A 17,138-nucleotide genomic window follows, 5' to 3' on the forward strand; every position below is an offset into this window, starting at 1 on the left:
CCCCCCCTCCCCAATGATCTGGCCTCTCTCCTCTTTGATATGCAATCTGAAATCTTTCCCTTATTTCTATTTCCTCCCTCTCTCTTATCAGGTTTTGATCACCGCTTCTGATTTGAAAACCCACCATAGCAGATCCATCTATTTGATATGCATCAGTTTTTTTTTGGTGGATCTATGTTCTCTATTTTGCCTCTTAACCTCTTTTTCTTAATATTATTTTATCACGGGAATTCATTAGATTTTCATTCATGTTTATGGTCTCTGATGATTGCATCCCGACATGATTGAATACTCACTCATATAATTCGAATTTGATTTTAAGGTTAGTTCATCCCATAACAATTTTTTGTCATTGCTCTAATCGGATTGCTGTAGTCTGCCATGAATTTGCCAGGAAATTCTGGTTTTCTTATTATGCTGTATAGAAGGCAGACACATGATTTTGCTAAGCTCACATAGGCTCAGTGTTTGAGCTGCAGGTATGTTTTATAGAATGCTGGCCATGACTAAGCTGAGTTCAAATAGGCTCAAACTGTGAGCTGTTTGGAACTGAGGCTGATCAATTTTATCACTACAATATTCATTGTGACAGGCTAATATCTAGATTATCCTGTCCTCCACTGTTTGCTTGCTTGGAAAACACTTCATAATTGAACAATTATTATGATACTTGACATTGGATCTGTGATTAGTTCCAGTTGGCCATTTGTACTTTTGCAAGCTTTTAACCTCTATAGGCTATCATATTACACCTTTGACTATTTCTATTTATTTCTTGTATAAAAAAAAAGAAGGGGAAGGGGTGGGGGTGTACCCAGTGCATGATGCTCTAGCCACTGGGGTCTGGGGAGGGTCATAATGTACGCAGCCTTACCCCGCTTTGCGGAGAGGTGGTTTTCTAACTTGGAACCCATAACCACTAGGTCACAATGGAGCAACCGCACCGTTTTGCCAAGGTCTGCCCTTTTCTATTTATTTATTGCCTATCAATTTTTTTATTTTTTATTTTTTAATTTTTTTTAATGTCATTATAGGATGAAGCCTCCATGGTATAGAAATGCATATGCTTGTGGGCCTAAGTATGCCTTCTACCTCATCCGGTAGCATATCTTGCTCGAAATTTAGAGCAGTCACTGTCACTTCCATGACGGGGTGGTATTTTATCAGCTGAAGTTTTAGAATGTGAGAAGTAATGTCAGAAAGGGGTTGGTTCCCTGTCCCTGATATGCAATTATAAGATTTTTTTGTTTACTGCATTTATTTATGAAAGCAACTGCCTCTCTCTGGTGGGTCAAATTACCGAAATAATAAAAAACCACAGTAATAGTTGTATAAAGAAGCACATTAGATTGTTTGTGTGTTTTCAGATATTTTAGTAAAACTATGTTTTGATCAGTGAAGCTGCCACTATTGTTCATTGTTTTGTGGCTTTTTTTCCCCCTAAATAAAAAGTTCTTCTGATCTTTGCAGAATGAGCTTGACTATGGTGGAGAGGAGCCTCCAATGTCCCCCAGATTGCATTCCCAAAATCAACATTCCTTGCCCACAGCGCATGTCATGAATGGCATCCAAGTTTCTTCTGGTTCTTTTGGGGCAGCAACTGTTGGGCAAGGTCCACGGTCCGGGCAGTCTGATAGTCAAGCAAAGAATTCAGTTTTCTCGAATGCTCTTTCAAGTCCTGTTCGCCGTAGTCTTCAGCATTATCATTTGGCTCAAGGAGGCTACCATCCAAACAGCATTGTGCCTGCTGGAAATGGAACCCGGAATAGTGAAACCAACTTTTCTCATCACCAGAACAGGGATACCAACTCCCCCTGCTCAAATGATTCCTCCATGGATATGCATGCGGACAGTCCTGGTCATGAATCTTCTTATTAATATTCGGTGTTGCAAGATTGCTGCCATGTGCTGGTACAAGTCTTGGAAGAGGAGAGCTGTGATTCAGTCTCTTCATTTGCTTCAAGTCCCATATGGAATGAAAGGTGTGAGAAGGTTGTTACTTGTGGGAATAAGAATGCAACATGTTTCTAGATGTGGGTATGCAAAGCAAAAAGGTAGTATGTTCTCATGAAGCACATAATGCAATGTGAGGAGCACCGAAATCGTCAACTGATTTGTGGAGTGGTTCTCTAAGTCTTTTGGTGTTCTATATATAAATGTTAAGGTTTTCTTTGAACGAATCTGACATTTGATTGTAGGCCCTCTTTAGAGATTCACAATGAAAGTTGTGTACTTTCGTTAGGTTCGTTGATATATAGCTTGTAGTTGAAGATTTGCTTTCTATGTTGAAATTCAATTCTCATGGCGAACATGTATTTGTGCTGCTTGTAAGCATTTGTGTTTGCTGACTTTCTGCATTGTCATGAATTGGTTTTGGTAATTTTGAGGCTCGCTAACAGAAGTATAAATCTGGATGGTGCTTGAAGCCCTTGAGAGTTGCTGAAAGGTATTTTTGATTGTTCTCAGATCAGATCTTGGAATTTTGACTCTTGGATATCTAATCAAGCATAGCCTAATACTGAGTTGGTTCCCGAATGATGGGTCAGACAGGGTTGAGGGTGAGTCGAGTTGGAAAATCGGGTTTTCCATCCATGCTTCTTATGTTGTCCAACATACCTTATTCATGATCCCTTTTTTGAATGATTAAACCCTAGAGGGTAACATAACTCAGTCTTCGTGCAGTCTATAATCAGCATTTTAGCATGTCCATAATCTTCCAGATATTGAAAATTATGGGATTTTCCTCTTGCGTATGAACAGCACTTGTCCTTGCAAAATGGGGCTAACGAATAGTGAGGATTCTATTGTTTCTTGGTTTTCTAGTACCTGTTTCAATTATTCAATCAATTTGGGATTGATTTGCCTGATGTAGTGGCTACTGTTGTGGCACTGTAACCATAAGATTTGGGGTTATGATCCATCTTTAATATGTTCATCATAATTTGACCCTCGGAAGTATTATAGTCTTCAATATTTTCACAGTTTCTCCATATTCAAAACCCACCAGTATCCTCTGAAACGTCTTCATTCTCCATCTCGGACTTTTGCTCGGTGGCTGTATGGAAGCAAAGAAGAAAAAGTTAGATTAAAACATGACTACAGAACTTTATGCATAAATTTTCAAAATTATAAGAAGACATAATCATGAAAGAACATGATACCTAAACTCTCACGAAATCATGCTTGATTAATGGAATGGAACAGAGCCAATGTCTTTTCTGTTTTCGAAACGTTTTCAACAGTCTAGTGGGGTTCAAGAGTGAAGACACAACATGGCAAGTATGTAGCTCGCGAGTGAATGCACAACGTTGGAGTTGCATTTAGAAAGATGAAGGCAGTTCGCAACTGTGAGCTTCGGACAATCAGGTTGGAGTTGTTACTTCTGAATTGCGAGAAGTTTCAAAAATGAGTTGGGATTGGCCGAGTGAAGTATTGGATTTTTCACAATTTTTGCCTCTCCCACTTGTTTCTATAAATGGGAAAATAAGTTTGACTTATTTCTCCATTCCTGTTTCTAAACATAGAATTATATACAAATTTCTATTTCTATTTCGAAAAACAAGTGAAACGAAACAGAAAAATCAAAAGGTTTTTTGAGTGTGTTTCCATTTTGAGCACAAAAAATAGAAAACACGTTTTTGAAAACAAAATCAAACGGTTTCAAATGGGCTCTAACTCTTGTTCTCGTTTTAACTTTACCTTTATTTACATTTTGTTAGTAAAATATAAAATTATTTACTTTCAGTGGTGTTTGGTTTTGCCACGAGGTCGGATATTAGTCAAATTTTACCCAATTAATTTAACTTGGATTTTCATTTAAGGGTTGCTGTGGGCCTAGTAGGCCAAGCTTGGTAAGCCCTTTTAGTAATTATCAGATAGGCATGGTTCCAGCACTCAATTTTGGGGTTGGGGGAAAGGCCCACGACCTTGTCATGAGGCACCTTCATTCAGCCCAAAACAAGGGACTCTAATTAGCGAACCACCCTTTCGAGAATGATGAACATAGACGTTGACAGCATTTTCAAGGATTGGTTTGGGCCCAGATAAGTATTACCAAAAAAAAAAAAAAAAAAAGGAACAGTGCAATGTCACCTCTCTTGAAGTTCAAACCAAACCTGTGATATAATCTCTCTTGAAGTTCAAACCGAAGCTGCTCCAGATTTTACTTAAGCCCAGCACTGCAGAATGATTCACTGGAGAGAAATTAAGCACTGGATGTTGGGCTGGGTCTTTGGAAAATAATCCCCACCTAAGATTGTTCTCCTAAACTCTAACCGGTAGGAACCTCCAACACTATCCCTAGCCCAGCCCACTTGGGATTAGCTTTGCACGAGTATAAATCCTAATTCATCGGGCCTAGGGGTGTCAAAAAAGTTCAATCAACCCAAACCCGCCCTAACCCACCCTGAGCTCGAATAGGGCTTGGGCTGAGATTTCAGCTCAGAAGATGGATTCTGGTTGAGAATTTGAGGCCCGAAGTTGGGTTGGACTTGGCCTGGGTTGAGGTCTCAACCCAACCCAATCCAACTCAAATATGTCTAATAAGTATATAATAATATAAATATGTTAATAGTTATAAATGAGCATTTACAGAAAAAAACCTTACAAAAAGTCTTTCGTTTTCCACAATCTACATATAGACAAAAACCTTGATCTTTGGCCTTTGTAGTGCACCAAGATCAAGCAACCTAGTAACCAATAGTACTTGTTTCGACTGAATTGGACTAAGCATGACCTAATCATGGTACATCAGGGCTAGGCTAGGTTAAGCGGGGTTGGACTAAACACAATAAGGTTGGGCCTAATTGAGATATCCTAGCCTAACCTAGGGTTGGACAAGGTTTGGTTTGAATTGAGAGACCTTAGGGTGGGGTTTTAAAAACCCATCCCAACCCGATCCATTGACATCCCTAATTTAGCCAGTGCCTCAACCCTTGCCGCATTAGGTTCATTTGAGCCTTTGGTTACCTGTTAGTGACTGTTACCATCAAATAGGTTGCCATAAGTCTGAGTTGTTGGGTGCTTGACCATCAACCCGACCCGAAGTGGGCTATTGGCTAACCTCTCTCCTTCATGGACTTCTCCAGAGTCTCAAGATCACTCTACTCGGAAAACTTGGGTGGATCTTATCCACAGCTTTTCGTGTGGGGATCTCTGATAACACAATCTTTCCAGCCACTTCTCTTCTCCCGACAACCAAACAGAAACCTAGAAAACAACAAAGAGAAAAGCAGAGCAAGGGAGAAAAAAATGTCTCTAGCTTCTTCTTCAATCCCCTGCGTTAAAATCTCAAGTTCTTCCTGTTCTTCCTCAACAACAACGACCTGTCCATCATCTTCTTCATCTTCTTCCTTCAAATTCTCTGCCACTAAGGCTTCAATTACCATAAGGAATTCAAAAGCTGAAGGACCTATTAGGAGACCAGTTGCCCCTCCTTTGAGACAACCCTCTGCTCCTGTCAAACCTGTCCCTCCATCTCCATCACCTTCTCCGTCTCCTCCTTCAGGCCCTATGGAGCCGGTCTCAGTGGCTGAGGTCTCCCAGGTATCGGATCCTAATGTAATTACTATGGAGTTTCAAAGGAAGATGGCTAAGGAGCTCCAGGAGTATTTTCGGCAGAAGAAGCTCGAACAGGCGGACCAGGGACCCTACTTTGGATTCGTTGGAAAGAACGAAATTGCTAATGGCAGGTACCAATGTTTGCCTCTTCCTTTTGCCCTCTGATGGTGTTTGATGATAAGTGTTTGATATGGTTTCGTTAGGATTAATTGACCCAGCATTACTGTAATTTAGATTGTTCTTGGCAAAGGAACATAAAGGATAATTGAGCTGGGGAATTCGAAACTTGAATTTTGATTTGAACAGTTCCCAATTTTCCCTTTCCCGCCGCCCCAGGGAAAGGGAAAATTTTCCATTCAGTCCTGAAGGGCTACTAAAGAAGTTCATTTTTCATTGTGATCAAGCCATTAACCGAATCCTTGTGTTTTCTGTTGTTCAATTTGCTTCAAATTGGTATGACTGGAATAAAATATGAGATGTTCACTTTTCAAGTTCCCTGAAACACCCAATTCCTGGAAGTGTAAGCTATGAAGAAATCTTCCAACAAAATTAAGTTTTTATCCCTCTCTAAGGGATTTCAAATGTGGCATGATTTATACTTGTCACTTCGCCAATCTAGATATCATCTCAGCACCTCTTTCAATTCTTTTAAAAATGTTCCTCCATCAAAATTAAGTTTTTAGTCTCCCTCTCCAAAGGATGCCAATTGTGGATTGGTTTACATAATTACACTTACCACTCCACCAATCTATATATCATCTCATTACCTCTTGAAATTTATCCTCTCAATGGTGGATTTTCTTTTAAAAATTGAAGCCTATCCATATCACTAGTTTCTGGATCATCCACTATACATGTATATATTTCTTTTCTTAGTGTTCTGCCTCTTTCTCTTGGTTCTTGAAACCTGGACAGAGAAACAATGGATACAAAGGTAGTCACAATAAACTTTCCTGCAAAACACAACCCTAAGCAAGCAACCCAAGAGAGAGAGAGAGAGAGAAGCAAAATGTCCAGATGAATGAAGATGAAAACTATGTGAGAATATGGAACACACAGAAAAATGTTGCATAAATAACCTATATCTTTACCCTAGTATAACATCAACATTGGGTTTTCGCTTCATTTCTTTCTTTTGTAGCTTATGAAAATGAATTTCTCAATAGGTGCTTCTTAGAAATTGCATGGTGGTTTGGGGATTGTGTGGTAAATAAAGAACAGACTAATTGTGATGTAGGGAGTTCCTAGGTGACTAGGTTTCCTACAAGATTAACCAACTAGGCAGGGTTAACTCAAGGGACTTGGGTAGATAGGACAAAAAGAAACTCAACAAACAAGATTAAGCATGCAAAATAGAATGAGACTAATAAACAAAGTGGCAAAAAACAATAATAATTTAGGCGGAAAAACACATAAGCTCTTACTTAAGCTTCAAGTGGGGACATGGGGAAGGGAACAAACGTCATACGAGTGTTAGGTTCAGTACAAATCAATCCAGACACCAAATAAGATATGCAAACTATCAATGTCCTCTAGCAGCCAACTAAAATAGAAAATCAGCAAGGGTTTTAGAGATATAACAGTGACGAAACGTCTTAAAAAATTGGGTAAAAATAGGCATAAACAAAAAGGACAAATGTTGGTTTCAATGTTAATGGGCTGCAACATATAACAGAGATAAATGGAGGTGGGAGGGGTTTAGTTTAATTATTTTCCTTGTTGCTATCCTGGTCTAAGGAGAAAAGAACTTGAGGTCCTCCAAAAATAAAGAGTTGCAGTCCAACCAACTTGATAAAGAAACAGCAGTCCCGATTGTTGGTGAAGTTCCAGTAGCAGCCCAGTTGGGGGTTTTCTCGATGGAGATAATCTCCAATGATGGTGAACAATTTTTACAATAGGGCAGCAGGAACAAGAAAGATAGAAAATAGTAGAGCGAGGGATGAAGGATGAGAAAGGGAGAAGGAGAATGAGAGAGAGCCGTGAGAGAGAGAGGAGGCGAGAAACAGAGGGAGACCGAGAGTGAGCGATGAGAAGAGGGAGAGAGCAACAAGAGAATTCTTAAGGGGGTTTGGGGGCTGTTTTGCCTTCAATAATCTTCATTCATTCATTTTTTTTTGGAACCGTGGCCAATGGCCTTACATAAATAAGAGACTAATTACTGAAAAGAAAAGAATATTCTAGGAATGCTATTTCATAAACAAAGAAACTTTCTAAAAAGAAATCAATAGGATATTTACTTAGTTTCCTAATTGACTTAAAGACTTAAATAAACAAAATCCTAGGAAATAAAACTACTAATATATCAGATTTGGTGGGGGCCACACAATCTTGGCAAAATCCTAGGAAATAAAACTATTAACATATCAGATTTGGTGGGGGCCACACAATCTTGGCAAAGAAAGGAAGGAGAGGACTCGATCCAGCGCTGGGAAGGTTGGATCGAGCCTTCCTTTTTTTTTTCTTCTTTCTTCTTCTTCCTCCTTCTAATCCTCCAACCACAAAGAAGGTTAGGTCTTCTTCTTCCTTCGGCTGTACGTCTTGATGTCCCCATCAACTCTCCCCGGCTTGGAAGAATTCACCTCCGGTGAATTAAAGCTCATGTAATACTCAAGTAGGTCTGGGTTGAGTTGTTGGACTTCTTGTATTGTGATCCAGGTGTTGTTAGTTTCCGGACGTCCACGCCACTTGACCAAGAACTCTCTAGAACCTCCAGTGTGTGTGGACACAATCTTCTCATCAAGTATTTCCTCAACTTCTTCAGTTCTTCTCGTGACCTTAGGCACAGGTGGTAATGAGGTGGGGGGAAGTGGTTGGCTTGGCTCAGAAGTCTCATCAATGTTGAAGGGGAAGTCTTCAAAGTCATTAGGATAGAAAGGGGTAAAGGTAGAGGTACCATGGTATGGAACTAGGTCTTCAACATTGAAAATATTACTGATCTCCATGCTAGCTGGCAGATCAAGAACATACGCATTGGTACCTATCCTTTTGAGTACCTTGAACGGACCTGTGCTACGAGCATGTAGCTTACTCGCTTTTCCCCTAACAAAAAGTTGCGGCTTGGTTCTTACCATCACCATATCGCCCTCTTGAAACTCTTGTAGCCTTCTGTGCACATCTGCCTTCGATTTGTATTGCTCATTGCTCAGTGCTCAGTGCTCAGTGCTCAGTGCTCAGTGCTCAGTGCTGAGTGCTCAGTGCTCAGTGCTCAGTGCTATTTGTCTTCTTATACCTGCATGCAAATCATGTATAGGCTGAGCAAAAGATTCGGCTGACTGGGAGGTCTTGGAACTAGACAGGACTGGGATAAGGTCTATGGGTGCCTGGGGCTGGTATCCTGAACAGATCTCAAAGGGGGACAGACCAGTGGTACGGTTCTTAGAACTATTATATGCAAACTCATCCTGGCTAAGGACTCGATCCCAACTGGTAAGGTGTTCTCTTACAAGGCAACGCAATAAATTCCCTAAGCTCCTATTGACAATCTCGGTCTGGCCATCGGTTTGAGGGTGGAAAGCGGAGGAGAAACGGAGCTTCGTGCCCATCATCCGCCATAGGGTCTTCCGAAAATGACTAGTGAACTTAATATCCCTATCGGACACTATAGTGAGGGGTAACCCATGGTGCTTGACAACCTCATTAAAGAAAATTTTGGCTACTATAGATGCATCGGAGGTCTTAGAGCATGGGATGAAATAGGCCATCTTCGAGAAGCGGTCCACAACCACATAAACAGAATCATGGCCTCTCGAAGTTTTTGGTAGACCAAACACTAAGTCCATGCTAAGGTCCTGCCAAGGGGAATGGGGAACAGGTAGGGGAGTGTACAAACCCATGTTTTGCTTTTGTTGTTTGGCGGTCTGGCATGTCCTACACTGACTCACAACTCTAGCAACATCCCTCTTCAGTCCTGGCCAAAAGAATCGGTCCTCAACGAGGGTGATGGTCTTATCGCGACTGAAGCGGCCAGCGACTCCCCCAGCATGCAATTCCCAGATCAGGAAATCTCGGAGTGAAGTCCTGGGAATGCACAACTTGCTTCTTTTAAAAAGAAAGCCCTCCCTAAGTAGGTAGTCCGAGCGGTTGACTGGGTTGCCTTCATTCAAGGAAGTGAACGGCTCACTAAAATCAGGATAGGTGGGGTATTGGTCCTTGACTCGCTCGAACCCTACAACCTCTACACTCATTGCCTGGGGTAGCACACTAGCCCGACTCCTAGCATTGGTGCGAATGAGGAACATGTTCACCCGGCTCAGTGCATCTGCAGCAGTATTCTTGACACCAGGTCTGTGCTTGAGTACAAAAGTGTACTCTTGGAGAAACTCAACCCACTTGGCATGCCTCTGGTTAAGTTTCTTTTAGGCACTCAGGTATCTTAGAGCTTGGTGGTCAGAGAATAGCACGAATTCTTGCGGTAAAAGGTAATGTCGCCAATAGCGCAGTGATTGGACAACCGCATAGAATTCCTTGTCGTATGTGGAATATTGTTGCCTAGCTTCATTAAGCTTCTCACTAAACTAGGCAATAGGGTGGCCCTCTTGTCCTAGGACACCACCTATCCCAATACCAAATGCATCACAATTCACTTCAAAAACCTTACAGAAATTTGGGAGGCGCAGGACTGGAGCTTCAGTCATAAGCTTTTTAATCTCATTAAAGGCCTTCGTAGCACTCTTAGTCCATTGAAACTCCTTTTTCATGCAATCGATGATAGGAGACATAATGGAACTAAACCGCTAGATGAATCTTCTGTAGAAAGTGGCTAAGCCATGAAAGCTTCGTACCTCATGAATGTTAGTTAGTTCAGGCCACTCTACAATCGCTCTCACTTCTCAGGGTTAGTAGATACTCCCCGAGCTGACACAACAAATCCTAGGAAGATGACTTGATCACTTATGAAGGTGCACTTCTTGAGGTTGACATAGAGTTTCTCTTGTAAGAGCACATGAAAAACCTTCTGTAAGTGATCCAAGTGGGAAGACGGGGTTTTATTATAGATGAGGATGTCATCAAAGTAAACGACAAGGAACTTTCCAATGAATGGTTGAAGCACTTGATTCATTATCCTCATGAAAGTGCTAGGTGCATTTGACAAGCCAAAAGGCATGACTAACCACTCAAAGAGGCCATCCTTCGTCTTGAAGACTGTTTTCCACTCATCTCCAGGCCTAACCCTAATCTGGTGGTACCCGCTCTTGAGATCAATCTTCGAAAAGATCGAAGAGTTGGTCATCATATCTAACATATCATCAAGCCTAGGGATAGGGAACCTATACTTGATGGTGATCTTATTGATGGTCCTACTATCAACACACATAAGCCAGGTGCCATCTTTCTTTGGCGTGAGTAAGGCAGGTATAGCACACGGGCTAAGGCTTTCCCTAATAAATCCCTTCTGCAATAGTTCATCCACTTGCTGTTTGAGTTCGGCGTGTTCTTTGGGATTCATTCGATAATGGGGTAAGTTCGGGAGAGAGGATCCTGGAACTAAGTCAATAGCGTGCTGGATGTCACGCATAGGCGGTAACTCATCAGGTAGTTCCTCAGGGAATAACCTCTTGAATTTCCTCAACAATGGTTGCACTTCTCTAGGAGCCTCAGTGAATAAGCATGACCTATCGGTATTACTCCGTACGGAAACTAGAGCATAAATCACCCCTGACTCGTGACACTCTCCTTCAAATTGTTGTTGATTTAAAATGTTGAGTGTTTTGGTGGGGGTGTGTTTGGATGTACTTCCCTTGTGTTTTGGAACCCTAACTTCCCTAAGGGCACTGGGGGTTAGTCTGATCTTCTTCCCTTTGAACTCAAAGACATAGGTGTTAGACTTCCCGTAATTGGTGACATCCCAGTATATAACCAGGGTCTACCTAGAATGATATGGGCAACATCCATCTTTAGGACATCACACCACACTCGATCCTGATATCCTGCAAAGTGTAGGGGAACTAAACACCTCAGATTAACGGGAATGGTGGACTGATCAACCCAGGCAACCTTGTAAGGCTTGGGGTGGGGTTCAGGTTTGAGGCCCATTCGAGCAACAACGCTCTTGGCGACCACATTCATGTAACTCCCGCTGTCTATGGCAACGCGGTAGTTCTTGCCCTGATGACATGTGTAAGTGATGAAAATATTAGTTCGTCGCTAATCATCGCTACTCTTAGGTTGTGAGACCATGCAACGCATAATGCCGAGCTTGAGGTCACCGGCCTCCTCGGTGTCCTCATCAGATATGGTCTCATCTGGTCTATGACCCTCATACTCATGGTCCTGAAAACCCTCTTGGTCACTTTCTTCAGGGGTCTGCTCTCCTACATAAAGATTCCTATTGGGACACTCTCTGGAAAAATGACCAAACCCACGACACTTGAAGCACTGTTGTTGCCCACTACTCTTGGGTGCTTCTCCCAAAATTCCTTTACCCTTGTTGTCAAATTGATGTTGTGGTGCAGCAGGGGGTTTTGGGAATCCAGTTGAGCCTTGGGTTGGTTTTCTAAATTGGGACTCCCTAGCTTGGAAGCTCTTCCTCTGAGAATAAGTTCTCATAGAGGATTTCACCTCAAGGGCTATCCTGAAGGCCTGTGGAACGTCTCGCACCAGGTGGGGTGCCATACGAGACTGAATTTCGGAGTTGAGCCCGGTAAGGAATCTGGATAGTGTCTGCTCAACATCCTCCCGAATACGGATTCTAATTTTCAATTCATTGAACTTGCTCATGTATTCAGTCACAGTCAACTTCCCTTGCTTCAGGGTATTCATTTCATTCAACAACTGGAGCCTATAAGTGATGGGAAAAAATTCCCTCTTGAGCCGCTCTTGCATTTCTACCCAGGTGGTGATTGGCTCAAGTCCTAGGTAGTCCTCCTGGTACTCTAGGTCTGTCCAGAAGTCCTGGGCAGCTCCAATAAGCTTGAACTTAGCAAATCGGTAGCGGACTTCCTCTGGCATATCGTAGAAATCGAAGTACCTATCCATCTGCTTGATCCAATCCAGAAGGATCCTAGCATCAATTTGACCATCGTAGGTAGGGGGCATCTACCTTAATCATCCGTCTGACATCAAAGCCCCTATCATGATGCTCATAACCCTCATCATCTCCATATTGGGTTTGGCGTCTTGGCGGTGTGCCTCGACCTCTACCCTGATCCCTACCACACCTTAGGCCCTAGAAGTTATCCCCTATCTGGTCATAACCATCAGTCTGGTTATTTTCGTTCACTTCCTCAGGGTTAGGGCCCTTGCCCCTAGGTTCAGTGCCAGTTGTGTTACGACCTTGCTATCTATCAGGGTTTTGGGCACTTGTCTCGAGGGTAGCCAACTTATCGGTAAGGGCTTGGAGATGGGCAGCTTGTGGCAGCTTGTGCTTCTTGTATGGCTTGGATGGATTTTATGAATTCAGCCAGTTGCTCAGATTGGGTGGAGGTGCTAGAAGGGTCAGACATATCCTGGTATACTCTACCACTACGAGTGGATATAAGGAGATGGGCAGCCAATGATACGGTTGCCACCAAAGACTCAAGGTTTACTTAGAGTCTCCAATTGAGACAGGTAGTTAGCCCTCTCAATCTTGAGGTTAGAAATCTCCCTCTCAAGTATATGCTTTTGGAGGGAATAGCATCCAATGCTATTTGGTCCCGCAAACTTAAGAAAGAAAAGGGTGTCTTCTAATCTATGGTATCGCTCTCTTAGCTCAGACTCGACCACGGATAGATGGTGACGGAGACTAGACCTCAAAATGTAAGACATGTAAACAGGGGACAACAGTACCTAATTACCCTAAACCTAGACAAAACCATGCTCTGATACCAAGATGATGTAGGGAGTTCCTAGGTGACTAGGTTTCCTACAAGATTAACTGACTAGGCAGGGTTAACTCAAGGGACTTAGGTAGATAGGACAAAGAGAAACTCAGCAAGCAAGATTAAGCATGCAAAATAGAATGAGACTAATAAACAAAGTAGCAAAAAGCAATAATAATCTAGGCGGAAAAACACAAACTCTTACTTAAGCTTCAAGTGGGGACATGGGGAAGGGAACAAATGTCATATGAGTGTTAGGTTCAGCACAAATCAATCCAGACACCAAATAAGATATGCAAACAATCAATGTCCTCTAACAGCCAACTAAAATAGAAAATCAGCAAGGGTTTTGGAGATATAACAGTGACGAAACGTCTTAAAACAATGGGTAAAAATAGACATAAACAAAAAGGGCAAATGTTGGTTTCAATGTTAATGGGCTGCAACATATAATAGGAATAAATGGAGGTGGGGAGGGGTTTAGTTTAATTATTTACCTTGTTGCTGTCCTGGTCTGAGGAGAAAAGAAGAACTCGAGGTCCTCCAAAAATAAAGAGTTGCAGTCCAACCAACTTGATAAAGAAACAACATCCCGATTGTGGGTGAAGTTCCAGCAGCAACCCAGTTGGGGGTTTTCTCGATGGAGATAATCTCTAATGATGGTGAACAATTTCTGCAATAGGGCAGCAGGAACAGGAAAGACAGAAAACAGTAGAGAGAGGGATGAAGGATGAGAAAGGGAGAAGGAGAATGAGAGAGAGAGCCGTGAGAGAGAGAGGAGGCGAGAAACAGAGGGAGACCGAGAGTGAGCCATGAGAAGAGGGAGAGAGCAGCGAGAGAATTCTTAGGGGGGGTTTGGGGGCTGTTTTGCCTTCAATAATCTTCATTCATTCATTTTTTTTTGGAACCGTGGCCAATGGCCTTACATAAATAAGAGACTAATTACTAAAAAGAAAAGAATATTCTAGGAATGCTATTTCATAAACAAAGAAACTTTCTAAAAAGAAATCAATAGGATAATTACTTAGTTTTCTAATTGACTTAAAGCCTCAAATAAACAAAATCCTAGGAAATAAAACTATTAACATATCAGATTTGGTGGGGGCCACACAATCTTGGCAAAGAAAGGAAGGAGAGGACTCGATCCAGCACTGGGAAGGCTGGATCGAGCCTTCTTTTTTTTTCTTCTTTCATCTTCTTCCTCCTTCTAATCCTCTAACCACAAAGAAGGTTGGGTCTTCTTCTTCCTTCGGCTGTACGTCTTGATGTCCCCATCAAATTGCCTTTGTCAATTGTGCTTGAAAGACTATAATTTGATTTTATGTGCTTCAATAAGCCCCATCCAACTACTTGGGGTCATCTATATGAAGCCTGTGCTGCCACCCTTTCTACCTGGGTTGCATCTTCTGTTAAGTCACAAGCAATGACATCTTTCCAACACCATTTATGCCTTGGTGATTTCTTGCTTTTCCCATGTCATTTCAATACGTCCAACTTGCACCCATTGTTTAAAGTATCTCCGATACCGATACGATACCCTCCAATATGTATCTTAAATTTATCCAACCGATACGATACACATCGATACGATACATGAAATTTTTAAAATCCTTTCGTATCGATATATATCCTATGATACATATCGATATGCACCAATACACTATCGATACGTAATGATACTCTGTGAAAAATATAAAATCGAGGTGAAATATACGTTTTGGTATGTATTAATACGTTTCGGTATGTGTTAGTACGTATCGATGAGTATTTATATGTATCGATTGGTATGTATCGATGAGTATCAGTACGTATCGGTGACTATTGGTATGTATCGATCAATACGTATCGGTGAGTATCGGTATGTACCGATACAATGCGCTACGGTCATATAATGGCCAAGATGAGTATTTTTTTCAGAAAACACGAATTTTTGAGGGGTTTTTGTTCCAAAGTTGCTGCCAGTCATATTTCTCTCTACCTAAAGTGGAAATCAATGTTGGGAACAAGGATTTTACATTTATGGGACAACTACAAACCTTGAATTCTTAGTGCGATACCCTCAATTTAGTGTTTATGCATAATACATGTTATCAATAGTTTTTTTTAACAAATTTTTTATGCAAAAGTGTTTAAAAAGGTGTTTCATATCCATTTATGTGCGTATCTTAGTGTATTTCAGCGTATCTCTGATACGATACGATACCCTTCGATACGTATCTTATTTTTGGTCGACCGATACAGCGACCGATACCGATACTTTAATCCTTGCTTGCACCATATCATTCCAGTTTAAATTGTATTTCAGGTATTTTAGTATTCCATGTATTGGATTACGATAGATTCTCAATTCAGTAATGAGGAAATCATCAGGGTGCTTTCTTGCTAAAGCAATATTTTGAGACAAAAGATTAGATTTGGGTTTCTATATATTTTTTAACACTTGTCCTGTCAATTTGACCTGTGCTGTGAAATGATAATTAGCATTACTTAAGTGGCATTCTTGACTATCAATGGCTGCAATGGAACTCTTACATTGACAGACTCCTCTGTTCGCAAGGGCAGGGCTTTCAGAAATGATTTACTAATGGGTGTGTGCACTCACTATGTTAACAATCTGGATGCAGGACTTACATTTGTAAAAATAAATATTGAAAATATTTAAAGTGTGTATCTCACATTTGTTTGCATCCTTCTTGATAGATTGAGTGAAGAAAAAGAGAAAGAAGACTTATTGCATTAAATAATTAAAATATTTTATGGATTAACCCATATAATTAGAATGTAAGGTCAATGTTAAGTGATATCGATCGTAGTTTGAGTAAAGATAGTCTATATTTCAACAAATTAATGTGTAATGTCACCAGAGCAGAGTAATTCACAACCTTCAAAAGGTTAAAGTCGTGTAGCACCAAAAATTCCGATCCTCCTCTAATGGCTCCCAACCCATAAAAATATATCAGGCAACTGAGCTATAGCAAACATACTGTCCTCACCATGGTCTCTAATGAAGCTTCTGTGGCCACCAATACACTCTCTTTATGCAGCATTAGTATTTGGATAAAAAGCAACTAGTGCCAGGGTGGTAATGGAAAATGGTTTTAGTTGGAGAAGAAAAAAGGATCCAATTTTCCACTTTTCTTCATTTGTTTCTTTTCCATAACATTTGTTTCTTTCTCTATTTGTTGCATTGTCAGACTTGATCCGCATTTTGGATGAAATGTCTGTTGCTCTATGTTGAATGGCTGATATGCAGATGGGCAATGTTTGGCTTTGCTGTTGGGCTGCTGACAGAGTACGCAACAGGTTCAGATTTTGTTGATCAAGTAAAGATCCTTCTCTCCAATTTTGGTATAATTGATCTGGAATGATTCTTCTGCTTGATCTTCATCATCATCATTCCCCTCTCATTGTTGTAATCATATTCAGTCTATGTTCTGTAACTTTTTAGGGATTCAGTGTGTGTTCACTAGATTTGATTGTCTTGCAATGTATTTTCACTATCGTTTTTACTGTAAGAATGTATAAGCTCTTTATTTTTGCCATTCAAATTTTCAAAGTCATCCTTATATTACTTAAAAGGGGAAAGGAAGTATAAACTGTTAGACGATTCACACGCACTCATAGCCTCTCTCTCCTTATTAAATATACCGTTTTACCGTCCGCTATTACGTTGGTTTGTAAGATGCCAATATAAACAAGTAGTATGTAGAGGCCTCAAATTTTTTTAATTGCAATTCGCAAACTTAATGTTGAAATGAATGAGAATCATTTATCCAACCA

General features: G+C 41.0%; 2 protein-coding genes across 3 annotated transcripts in view; both read left to right on the plus strand.

Annotated features, from left to right (window-relative positions):
* LOC122069947 overlaps positions 1-2,311 on the plus strand; it is a 13,074-nt gene extending 10,763 nt beyond the window's left edge. The window contains exon 3 of the mRNA XM_042634036.1: positions 1,471-2,311. Coding sequence (XP_042489970.1) covers positions 1,471-1,878 — 408 coding nt within the window. The 3' untranslated portion in view covers positions 1,879-2,311. The remainder of the gene's footprint in view (positions 1-1,470) is intronic.
* A 2,747-nt stretch (positions 2,312-5,058) lies between these two features.
* Positions 5,059-16,900, plus strand: LOC122092690 (light-harvesting complex-like protein OHP2, chloroplastic). Of its 2 annotated transcripts, none has more exons than XM_042662937.1 (2): positions 5,059-5,690; positions 16,553-16,900. In XM_042662937.1, exons 1-2 carry the CDS (start codon positions 5,074-5,076, stop codon positions 16,572-16,574), a joined length of 639 nt encoding a protein of 212 aa, XP_042518871.1. In that variant the 5' UTR covers positions 5,059-5,073; the 3' UTR covers positions 16,575-16,900. The 2 variants fall into 2 exon arrangements, with proteins under 2 accessions (XP_042518871.1, XP_042518865.1); XM_042662931.1 differs by having other exon boundaries at positions 16,612-16,900.
* Positions 16,901-17,138: the final 238 nt, after the last annotated feature.

This window comes from Macadamia integrifolia, chromosome 2 (assembly GCF_013358625.1).
Source record: "Macadamia integrifolia cultivar HAES 741 chromosome 2, SCU_Mint_v3, whole genome shotgun sequence".
Lineage (NCBI taxonomy): Eukaryota > Viridiplantae > Streptophyta > Magnoliopsida > Proteales > Proteaceae > Macadamia > Macadamia integrifolia.

Bases quoted from the DNA above. Each gene is read 5' to 3' on its own strand.
- LOC122092690 (XM_042662931.1), top strand. From the start codon at position 5,074: ATGGACTTCTCCAGAGTCTCAAGATCACTCTACTCGGAAAACTTGGGT. The intron at 5,691-16,611 runs GTACCAATGTTT...GCTGATATGCAG, and splicing joins AACGAAATTGCTAATGGCAG to ATGGGCAATGTTTGGCTTTG.